The 12,031-nt window shown below is 34.5% G+C and overlaps 1 protein-coding gene and 1 long non-coding RNA gene across 2 annotated transcripts; one reads left to right on the top strand and one right to left on the bottom strand.

The window, feature by feature from the left end:
* The first annotated feature begins 5,270 nt into the window (after window positions 1–5,270).
* On the top strand, window positions 5,271–6,798 carry LOC115703066 (uncharacterized). The gene is made up of 2 exons (XR_004009002.2): window positions 5,271–5,662; window positions 6,556–6,798. It is a non-coding gene; the product is annotated as an uncharacterized LOC115703066 (long non-coding RNA).
* On the bottom strand, window positions 6,799–9,834 carry LOC115714710 (uncharacterized). Its single transcript, XM_061106547.1, has 6 exons — window positions 9,112–9,834; window positions 8,806–8,960; window positions 7,766–7,974; window positions 7,552–7,682; window positions 7,105–7,457; window positions 6,799–7,027 (listed from the first exon to the last, which is right to left on the bottom strand). The coding sequence occupies exons 1-6, from the start codon at window positions 9,817–9,819 to the stop codon at window positions 6,814–6,816; spliced, it is 1,770 nt and encodes a 589-aa protein (XP_060962530.1). The 5' UTR covers window positions 9,820–9,834; the 3' UTR covers window positions 6,799–6,813.
* Between the last annotated feature and the right edge of the window lie 2,197 nt (window positions 9,835–12,031).

Raw genomic sequence — 12,031 nt, 5'->3', positions numbered from 1 at the left:
GGTAAGGAAAAATTGACCATAGGTGATGGTAATCAAATTAATATCACATCTATTGGATCTGGTTCCCTCCAAACTGAATCTAATTCTCCTTTGGTTCTAACCGAATTGTTACATGTACCAAAAATTGCTAAAAACTTGATTAGTGTATCTAAATTGACTGCTGATAATGATGTGATTGTTGAATTTCACTCAAATTGTTGTTATGTGAAGGACAAAGCAACAAGGAAGGTGGTGCTTCAAGGGATGCTTAGAGATGGACTGTACCAACTCAATACCCCAGCCAACCACTCTACCCAAAACAACTTAAAACCTGGTCTCAAGTTTACTGGTGTCTCTGTTCTGTCTAAGGGAAATGTAACCCGTGCTCCTAGTAATGAGTTTTTACTTTCCAATAATGATATTTGGCATAGGAGATTAGGCCATCCCTCTGTCAAAGTTTTAAAGAAAGTGTTAGAAGTATCTAATGTACCCTGTTTAAGCAATGAAAATTTACACTTCTGTGATGTATGTCAATTTGGTAAAGCTCATGCTCTCCCATTTAAACTGTCGAATTCTAGAGCTACTAAAGTTCTTGAGTTGATCCACACTGATCTTTGGGGGCCTGCCCCAATAGCCTCAAACACAAACTACAAATATTACATCCATTTTCTTGATGATTACAGTCGTTTTACATGGCTGTATCCATTAAGAACTAAAGATGAAGCTTTGACAGCTTTCACTCAATTTAAAGCCTTTGTTGAGAATCAATTTGATAGGAAAATCAAGGCTCTTAACCGACCAGGGTGGTGAGTTCCAAGCCTTTGGTGACATTGTTAAGGTCAATGGAATTGATTTCCAACACCCTTGTCCTCACACCTCAGCTCAAAATGGGAGAGCTGAGAGGAAACATAGGCACATAGTCGAAATGGGCCTAACTCTCCTTGCACAAGCCTCAATGCCTCTCAAATTTTGGGTGGATGCTTTCCAAACTACTGTCCATTTGATCAATAGACTTCCAACACCCATTCTAAAAATGAAATCACCTTTTGAAACACTGTTCCTTGAAAAACCCGATTACTCTCAACTGAGAATTTTTGGAACAGCTTGTTTTCCTTGCATTCGCCCATATCAAACGCATAAATTTCAGTTTCATTCATTGAAGTGTGTCAATTTAGGCTTTAGCTCATCACACAAAGGCTATAAGTGCCTAAGTTCCACAGGCCGTGTGTACATTTCAAGAAATGTCACATTTAATGAAACTAAATTTCCTTTTAAACAAGGTTTCCTCAACACCTATGCACCAGAAAAAGAAGCCATTGTTCACAATCCACTCGGTCTCAAATTTCGCCTCTTTCTGCCTTTCTCACACAACACTCCCTTGCCTACTAGTACAGCTCTTGATCCTTCTGCCCAAGCATCCTCTGAAGCAACATCTTCCAACAATCATCATGTTACTGATTTTGAAAGTCAGCAGGTTAGTGAGTTTGAACACACACCAGCTGATATTGCTTATGCTACTGAGCCACAAAATGCTGCATCAGACCAAGCTGAACCAGTAGCTACAGACCTGAGACAAGGAACACAGAGTGAACAACCTCCTGTGCCTTGCCACCCTATGGTGACACGTGCCAAGGCAGGCATTTTTAAACCGAAAACCTATCTCAGCAAAACAAAGTGGATTCCCAAAATTGAAGAACCAAGAAGTGTTGAAGAGGCTCTCAAATCTAAAGAGTGGAATGCAGCAATGAGTACAGAAATTGTTGCTTTAAAAACAAAGAAAACATGGGTGTTGGTTCCTTACTTTGATGGTGTGAACCTGGTGGGTAACAAATGGGTGTTCAAAATTAAATATCGGGCTGATGGTACAGTGGAGAGATTGAAAGCAAGACTAGTTGCTAAGGGGTTCCACCAAAGACCGGGAATTGATTTCAGTGAGACTTTTAGTCCTGTAATCAAATCATCTACTGTTCGAATTATTTTAACAATTGCTGTCTCGAGAAATTGGGCTATCAAACAGGTTGATATCAACAACGCTTTCTTAAATGGCTACCTTGAAGAAGACGTTTACGTGCTTCAACCTCAAGGCTTCGAAGATCCCTTGAAACAAAATCACATTTGCAAGCTGAACAGGTCTCTTTACGGCCTTAAACAAGCCCCCAGGGCCTGGTTTGACAGACTTAAGCAAACACTGCTGCTATGGCGCTTTGTGAATTCTAAGGCCGACACTTCTTTGTTTTTCTACATGACAGATCGAGTTATTATACTTGTTTTGATTTATGTGGACGATATAATTGTGACAGGAAACAACTTGCAAAAGCTGAATGAGTTTACAGCAAAGCTGAACAAGCATTTCTCTCTGAAGGATCTCGGTTCACTTCATTATTTCCTTGGAATTGAAGTGTATCGAGATGAATATGGACTGTATCTCACTCAAACTAAATATATCACTGAACTGCTGGAAAGATTTGATATGTTGAATGTCAAGCCATGCCCAACTCCCATGATTGCGGGAAAGCCGCTATCGAAGAATGATGGAGATCTTCTCACTAATCCGACTGTGTACAGGAGTGCCATAGGTGCTTTACAGGACCTAAGTCATACCAGACCAGACATTGCTTTCGCCATAAATAAATTGAGCCAATTCCTACAAAATCCAACAACAACTCACTGGAGTGGAGTTAAGCGAATCTTGAGATATCTGAAGGGAACCATTCGTCACGGCTTACACATTGGTTTTAGTGAAAGATTATCCTTAGTTGGTTATTCGGATGCTGATTGGGCATGTTGTCCAGATGATAGAAAATCGGTGGCTGGATATTGTGTTTATCTTGGAGAAGCTCTTATTTCGTGGTCATCAAAGAAACAAGCTGTTGTTTCAAGATCTAGTACAGAATCCGAATACAGAGCATTGGCACATGTAGCATCTGAAATAACTTGGATTGAATCCTTGTTAAAAGAACTAAAGTTCAAACTGCCTGAGACACCAATTACTTGGTGTGATAACATCAGTGCCAATGCACTTGCCTCCAATCCCGTTTACCATGCAAGAACAAAGCATATCGAAATCGATATCCACTTTGTTAGAGACAAAGTTTTGAAGAAAGAACTGGAGATAAGATATGTGCCTACTGCTGATCAAATTGCTGATTCGTTCACCAAGAGTCTTTCACATTCTCGTTTCCAGGTTCTTGTGGACAAACTTGGAGTGAAGGTGTCACCCCTTCGTTTGAGGGGTGGTGTTGAAGAACCTGGGTAATACAAGACCCTACAGCAGCTACTGTGTACTGCAGTCACACTGCAATATTTTTTTCCTGAATTCTGTTATGTGCACAGAATCTTCCTGGTAAGTTAGAGTAAATGCTTGTAGTTGATAACGTTCTCTTATGAAAACAGTTGGTTGGCCACAATACGTATGGCACCCTATGAGATGTTTATGAGTGCTAAATTTACTTGGAGTGAGGTACCACCTATAAGTGGGTAAGAAGTTTCAAGAATGGTAGACAATGTACGACAGAGTATGCATGGCGCTCTAACGGATGGAGAAAAATGAGGATGTAACAATGATAAGAGGTGACCTTATGTTCTTAAAGTTCACTTTAAAATAGAAATATTATGCAGGGTACGTAAAGCCTGAGATATTTAGGTCCACCTGCTATAGCAGATATGTGTAACAGAATTTCACATTTTAATGTGGCGAAGGTAGGTATCCCATCCCACACACATGTTTAAGTACGAGAATTTCAAACTACATTAGGACATGAGTTATATGACACGTTGGGAGGCGTGGTAGAAAGGGGTAACTAAAATATATGAGTATATCCCTAGATAAGGTCCTGTAGAGTGGAAATTCTAATAGAAAAGTTGTGAATTGGGAAAATATATGAGGAAATGATACCCCGCGTATGTGGGTAGAAGCTAATTTCGAGGACGAAATTCTTTTAAGGAGGGTAGATTGTAATAACCAAAAGTATTTTGTTATTATCCTCTACTATGTTGTTATTATTATTATTTTTTTATATATATATACTTTAGTTAACTCGATGTGGAGATAGTAGATTGCTTAAATTATGTCAATTGTTCTTTAAACAGTGTTTCTCAAGCTATGAGAATTATGATATTTTTAAACAAGGCTTCCATGGGTTACTATTAGATTTAGACATTGTCCATTGAGATTAAGAAAAAATAATTTTATTTGTTAGCAATGATATTTTTTTATATCTTACGGTAGAGAATTAAATTATTTTTGTTTATAGAAATTCACATTTTATAAGCATAAATTATTTTACGCACAACTAACTTTAGAAAATAATTAGTATTATAGCTAGTGAGAATGTGTATGACTTGGTGGATATGAATGTCATCATAGCTAATATAATTGTTTTTTTATTTAAGGTTTAAGTATGGTGTTATTTAGTGTTACTAGCTACAGTAATAGTTACATGGTTTTATAGTGGCATGTGGATGTCTTGTCTCATAGTTAACATGATATATTATATATGGTACAAAAAACAAAATTTGGTTACAAGAAATAATTTAGGAGGGTGCTTAGGAATTGAGCTATACGTGGAGCAAGGTTGACTTACCTAAGTCATATAAGTGCATGAATTAAGGAGACAATTCAACTTTGAAATTTGAATTTATTGTGGACGTGTGTTGCTAGGAGGGTCTTGGTTGATGATGTGGTTAGAATAAAAAGGTCTTTGTTTTATCTTATAAGCAAGGATAATGACTAAAAGTACTATAATAAATTTTCAAGCATTTATGGTTCGGCTAGCATTAGAAGTGGAGTTCAGTTTGAACTAGTAAATAGAGGAAGTTACTGACTTTAGTTGAATATTTGAATATTCTTAGTGTTAACTACGGTTAGTTGAGAACAATTTGGCATGGGTAGATTTAGGGTTAGTAAAAGCCTATAAATAGAGTATATCTCTTTTTATTTTCATCACTCACACCAATAAGCCAAAACTCTTAAGAATCATTCTCGAAACACTTTTCATCACTAGACTAAAAATTACCTGAAGCTTCCATATACTCTTATCTTCCATCACCTTCTCTTGTATTTACACTTATCCTTTCTTAAACACTAAAGTCATCGCTTGAAAATTTCCTTGTAGCCAAGACATATGTTGTTGCCATCTCATCTCTTTCATTTCAATATTCAATAGCTCCATAACTATTTTCATGTTCATTTCGCCACATTAAATTGTTGGTAAGTTTCCACATTAAATCATAGTTTCCTTTTTCAAGTGTTATTCAAAACTCTAAAAGTTTTGTTGTTTTATTCTTTTGACCATACACTACCTTAGCCCTAATATTACTATCACCACTACCATCATTATAATTATCTTTTCAACATTACCCTATACCACCATACATCATCATCAAGATTTGGGTCATCACAAAGTGATTTGGTTTGCACCTGGCTGAAATATAAAAAAAAAGAATTTCAAGATTTGGAGCACTAATATATTTCTCATAGGGTCTATATTCCTTTTTGGGAGCTAAGGTATAATAATTGTGTGTTAATAATGTTTCGTTAGTTGAAAAAGGTCTATATTTAACCTATATCTATTATCATAGAACACTCTAAATATTTTACATGAAAATTAGGATTTCGTGGGATCAAGCATACATTAATTCTCAGAGTCACTCCTGCAATCAAGCTAGATTCTCCACATTCGAGGTAAGGAAATTAAGTAGAAAAACATAAGTTTTCTGTATGTAATAACATTCATAGAAAGAGTGGGAATAGTAAAAGAGAAGTTAACTAAGGTCTTCTGCCTAACTCTTTATTGTCTGTTATTTAATGTACTGTATAATATATATTTAAATAATATGTTTATAAGATTCATGTTATTTATGTATGTTTACGTATTAGAGCATGGCCATTGCTAAAGGTATATATTTAAATAATATGTTTATAAGATTCATGTTATTTAAGTATGTATGTAAATAGTGTGTTTATAAGATTCACATTATTTAAACTAGTTATGTTGTTTGGATAATGGACGGTACAATGGATTCGCATTATTTAAACAATGATATGATTATGGTATGATTATGATATGATTATGATATAGTTATGATATGATTATTATGTAGTTATGATATGGTTCTGATATGATTATGACTTAATTATGATAGGATTTATGATATGCTATTAAATAATGTGTAGTAGTTAAACATTATTTAAATTAGATTTATTGTAGATTATGTGACATGGTTTGATTGAGAAGATAATGGTTAAATACTTGACTGTTAAGTCTATATGGTAGATAGGGGGCCATCTAGTAGTGGGTACGATTTTACTGAACCCAGCCCTCCGCCATTTAGTCTAATAGTTCGAGTTTATTTGCCAAAGTCGAACTCCGGCATAACCATTATTATGTGACTTAGCTTAGAAACTAGTGATTAGTGAATAGTGATAAGATTAAGCTTATATGTATTGCTATTTGTCTAAATATGTGCATCTAAGTTTTAGTTATATTTTTTTTTTCTTTTATTTTATGTGACTACGTGACAAGCATTTCCTTACTGAGTTTAGTAGCTCACCCTTATCAAACTTACCATGTGCAGATTAAGGTTCTAAAACTTAGAGAGTCGGTGGCAAGTGAGACCTTGGAGGCTTGTGTGTGTACTCGCTGAGGATCATATAACTGAGGGTGGTCTAGGGCACGCTCCATTTATTTTATTTAGAGTTATTAGACTAATGTCGCAGTTATTTTGATTTATTAATTATTATGTCTTTTAAGTCCAAATTGAGCTCAAATATGAATATTTTATGTTTATAAATAAAAGCGACATTATAGATTTTCCGCATTTTAACGCTTGTAACTAAATTAGTAATTTATGAAAAGTACGGGCGTTACAGCAATAATGGAGTTGGTGTTTCAATGGTGGGGCTGTAAAAAAAGCAGAGCAAGACATAAGCAGAAAGAGATTACCTTTTTCCTTGACATCAATCTGTAAGGTGTCCAGAGTAATGATGCCATCGGTCAGCGGAAGAAGCTCAAGCTTGATGGTTGCAGTAGAATGAGAGGGTACGCATCTGAAGGAACCATGGAGAAATTATTTAACGGACAATAATTACATACAAGAAATGAGAGTAAAGTATTAGTAAATTACCCCAACGGTACTCTACTTTGTAACCACAGGTGTGTACAACCTACACTGCTACTAGGAATGATGTCGGATCTGGGAGAAGCCAACTCATTGAATGAAGCAGATCGAGCTCCACTATGATCATCCAGTTTCTGATTTCCAGATGAAGCGGGTGCTGAGCTCAACCTCTGCACTGTAGAGAAACGTTTATCCCCATTTGAACTTGTATTCTCAGGAAAACTGATAAAGGGACTTCTAGGTGAAGTGGGTGAAGAATTCAATGAGACCACTGAGGGTGGTGAAGTAAATGAAGCTGGGGCAAGAACTGTCAAAGTTAGATCTTCTGATGTCAAGTTTGAAGCCTGAAGCGTTAACACCTGAAAAATTGTACCAATTATACATGAGATGAATTACACAAGCTTAGGGGGAAAATGCAAACACCAACATATACAATGTAAAACATATTTTAACTTGAACAGGAAGCTGATAAGATCCTCCGTTAGGCCGGTGTTGACCAGACATTTCAGATGCAACAGTGATCATAAGATCCCTGGAGATACGTGGTCGCCAACTTGTGGGCTGCTTGAAAAACATTCTTGATTCTAGAGCAAGCACAAAAACAATAAGCCAAGAGACAGTGAATAATAATTTTCATTTGTAAAGTGAGCTAATTGGTTTACATTACCAGAATAGTTGCACCGACATGAGACCATAATAGCATATTGATCTGCAGTAAAAACCTTTCTCTTTCCTTCAACAGTCTGAGAAAGATGTAAACTTGATGTAATTCCAGTAGGTAACTGTGATGATTGAGTACTTTTTTCACCATTTGCCTTAATGCTTCTCCACAAAGATGTCGCGGGTTTGAGGATAAAAGAATGCTCTTCACCCCTCCTGTACAATATTTCCAATAGATGAACATAGAAATTCAGGAAACCAAATGAACTCTTTGTCTGAATAATGATAGAAAATCACTTCGAAATCGAAGAAAATATATATGAATTAACAAATGATATAATCACTAAGCAATTCTTATCCAGTTCTCCAATCAACTTCTTCATAGTGTTTCTTATACTATTAATCCGAACAAAAAACTAATCATCTACTGAAAGCACATCGATAGGTTACATTTTCTTCCAAAACAATCCGTAATCCATCCTTGCTTTTAACAAGAGGAAAGAAGAATGGAGACACTGTAAGGCTTGAGGTACGCTTCATTTATGCTAGGAGAGGTAAGAGGCCAAATGCCCAAGGGTAGTTGGTCAGTGAAGCCAGCGTGGGGAGAGGGTAATTTTGTAACTGCTGATTTGGCTATGTGAGTGGTTTTAGAGGCCTTTGTGTGAGAGAATGAGCTAAGCATGAATTGAGTGAAATTCACTGCATCTAGGAGAGCCCCAGGTCTCTAAAACACCTGTGGAACTTGTCTTTTCCTTTTCTTCAATAATAGCTCAATTTCTCTGGTTTTCTCCCATTTTTCTACTCTACTGAAATATTTTGGTTGCTGTAATTTACTCACAGGTACTCTGAGCATATCAGACACCTAATTGAGGTAGTTCTCACAAAAGAAGCTTCAAAATCAACACCACTCTAGCAAACTGATAGCTCTCAGTGTTCATCACACTGGAGAAAGTGTTGAGAGTCTTCTCTACTATTTGCCTCAGCAGATTGCAGGGTGGTGCGAATTAAAAAGTAATAGAATACCTACAGTTAACAACAACCTGATACCTGAGGGCTAGATTTGGCAAGCTGTGATCAGTTCCTGCTTCAATACACGTAATTGGAAGTGATAGTGGTTGTCCACCTTTTGAAGCCTCTTCAAAAACAATTGTAATAGCATCTATATAAACCACAATATCTGGTGCATGTGCTGGAGTAACATTCTGCATAACAACGCAAAAACTTGATTGAAATTTGAAGGCTTAGACTGACAGTCACATCAAACAAACAAAGAGATATGGTAGCTGCTGCATTTCAGAACATGTATACATCTGCTTATGAAACAATGTGACTCAGTTCAAAACATGTTCGCACCTTTATTTGGACACAGAGCAAGTCATCAGTATTGCAGTCAGCAACAAAAGAATGAATTTCTACAGGTTGTATAATTTCTAGTTTCCTGGTCCATCTTCTTCCTGGCATATAGATGCCTTCCAGTCCACAGCGAACAGAAAATCTTTCTCGCTCCAATGACACACCACGGAAAGATAAAAGCTCTTCAGCATCAGTCTTTTGACTCTTCCGAAGCTTTTGAGATGAATACTGATCCCAATCTTCAGGATTAAAGCTTGGTTTAGAACCAGAAGATTTGACAGATGCAGGAGGTGGGGTACTATTTTGGGGCAGGGATGACATGGAGTAGCTTCTAAAGTTGCCAAAAGAGAAAAGTTGTGAACCGGACGAAGAAGTGAGATTGGATTTTTGAGCTGTACTTCCAAATCCTGTATTGGAACTTATGGGAGGAGAAAGTGGACGAGCTGGTGGTGGAAGAGTGTTATCTAAAGGAAGTAACCATTTTAACAGGTCTCCACATGGGTCCTGGTCCACAGATGCTGCATTCGTCTGGTTCTCAGAAATCAAATCTTTGTCATTATATTTCTCAAATTGAAGAATTTCAAGGACAGGATTTTTCAAAAATTCAACACCAACATTAACCTGTAAAAGCACCTGCATCCTTCCAAACAAGAAAATCAAATGAGAATCAGTTGTCAGAACAATATGCTGAACAGAAACACTACGCATGCATATAAACACTTCAACCTCAAAATTTCTCGTTAATAAAAAAAAAAATTCACTGGGTAACAAATATTAATAAAAAGTACATAGTTAGTTCAATTCTTAAATTATCATATTAAAAAAAAATAAAAAATTGCAGCATAAATATTTAAGTTTCACTTCTAGTTACATATAAATACTCTTGAGTTTAATTTTTGACGGTAATAACATCTAAATTATATTTCTAAATTTTTTGTAGGTACCTAGTCCTTAAGTGTTAAGTCAAAGGCCACATGACAGTCCCTAATTTCTATTTTTAAAAGTAGAAAAGTGAAAATATTTATCAAAACATGTTCTATAAAACTGTTTTTACTTTTCAATTTTATAATTAGAAATCAAAATTTTAAAAACAAAAATAAAATCACTTTTAATGTTTTTTTAAACAGTTTTGTTTTTCTTAATCAATCTTTTGGATTACGACCAGACCCGAACTCAAATCCCCTCCCCATGGCCCTGCCGCAGAACCCGACTTCTGACTTGAACTCGAATCCGACTCCGGAGCTAGACCCGAATTAAATAAAATTAAAAAATAAAAATAAAAATGAACTTTCTAGAACACACTTTTATTTTCTATTTTTAAAATTAAAAAATAAAAGTAGTTACAGAACGCATTTTTGTTTTTCAAAAATAAATTTTTTAAAAATAAAAATTTTACTTTCATTTTGTGATTAAAAAATTAAAAAATAAAAGTATTACCAAACGCCACTTTAGTTAACAAGAACCTGCAAACCCGCAACACGTGAACAGACAGGTAAGGGTTCACTTTTCAATAACAATCCTAACTAATTCTAACTATCTTCACTAATAGTGTGTAGGTGAAGTTAGGTCTTAAAATCCTAAAGTTAGGATTAATTTAATAATTGACTAAATTACTAGGGTAACAAATATTAATTAAAATAAATATTAACTGTGTAATACATAGTTAGTTCATCAACTAATAAAAAGTACATAGTTAGTTCAATTCTTAAATTATCATATTAAAAAAAAATAAAAAATTTCAGCATAAATATTTAAGTTTCACTTCTAGTTACATATAAATACTCTTGAGTTTAATTTTTGACGGTAATAACATCTAAATTATATTTCTAAATTTTTTGTAGGTACCTAGTCCTTAAGTGTTAAGTCAAAGGCCACATGACAGTCCCTAATTTCTATTTTTAAAAGTATAAAAGTGAAAATATTTATCAAAACATGTTCTATAAAACTGTTTTTACTTTTCAATTTTATAATTAGAAATCAAAATTTTAAAAACAAAAATAAAATCACTTTTAATGTTTTTTTAAACAGTTTTGTTTTTCTTAATCAATCTTTTGGATTACGACCAGACCCGGACTCAAATCCCCTCCCCATGGCCCTGCCGCAGAACCCGACTTCTGACTTGAACTCGAATCCGACTCCGGACCTAGACCCGAATTAAATAAAATTAAAAAATAAAAATAAAAATGAACTTTACAGAACACACTTTTGTTTTCTATTTTTAAAATTGAAAAATAAAAGTAGTTACAGAACGCATTTTTGTTTTTCAAAAATAAATTTTTTAAAAATAAAAATTTTACTTTCATTTTGTGATTAAAAAATTAAAAAATAAAAGTATTACCAAACGCCACTTTAGTTAACAAGAACCTGCAAACCCGCAACACGTGAACAGACAGGTAAGGGTTCACTTTTCAATAACAAACCTAACTAATTCTAACTATCTTCACTAATAGTGTGTAGGTGAAGTTAGGTCTTAAAATCCTAAAGTTAGGATTAATTTAATAATTGACTAAATTACTAGGGTAACAAATATTAATTAAAATATATATTAACTGTGTAATACATAGTTAGTTCATCAACTAATAAAAAGTACATAGTTAGTTCAATTCTTAAATTATCATATTAAAAAAAAATAAAAAATTTCAGCATAAATATTTAAGTTTCACTTCTAGTTACATATAAATACTCTTGAGTTTAATTTTTGACGGTAATAACATCTAAATTATATTTCTAAATTTTTTGTAGGTACCTAGTCCTTAAGTGTTAAGTCAAAGGCCACATGACAGTCCCTAATTTCTATTTTTAAAAGTATAAAAGTGAAAATATTTATCAAAACATGTTCTATAAAACTGTTTTTACTTTTCAATTTTATAATTAGAAATCAAAATTTTAAAAACAAAAATAAAATCACTTTTAATGTTTT

Source organism: Cannabis sativa, chromosome X (genome assembly GCF_029168945.1).
Source record: "Cannabis sativa cultivar Pink pepper isolate KNU-18-1 chromosome X, ASM2916894v1, whole genome shotgun sequence".
In the NCBI taxonomy this organism is placed as follows: Eukaryota; Viridiplantae; Streptophyta; class Magnoliopsida; order Rosales; family Cannabaceae; genus Cannabis; species Cannabis sativa.
The sequence above is the reverse complement of the archived record's forward strand: the minus strand, read 5'-3'. Positions and strand labels throughout refer to the sequence as shown.

Bases quoted from the DNA above. Each gene is read 5' to 3' on its own strand.
- LOC115714710 (XM_061106547.1), bottom strand. From the start codon at position 9,819: ATGCGTAGTGTTTCTGTTCAGCATATTGTTCTGACAACTGATTCTCAT. The intron at 7,683-7,765 runs GTAATGTAAACC...TGCTTGCTCTAG, and splicing joins ATGTCGGTGCAACTATTCTG to AATCAAGAATGTTTTTCAAG. The intron at 7,458-7,551 runs GTTAAAATATGT...ACAATTTTTCAG, and splicing joins CTTATCAGCTTCCTGTTCAA to GTGTTAACGCTTCAGGCTTC.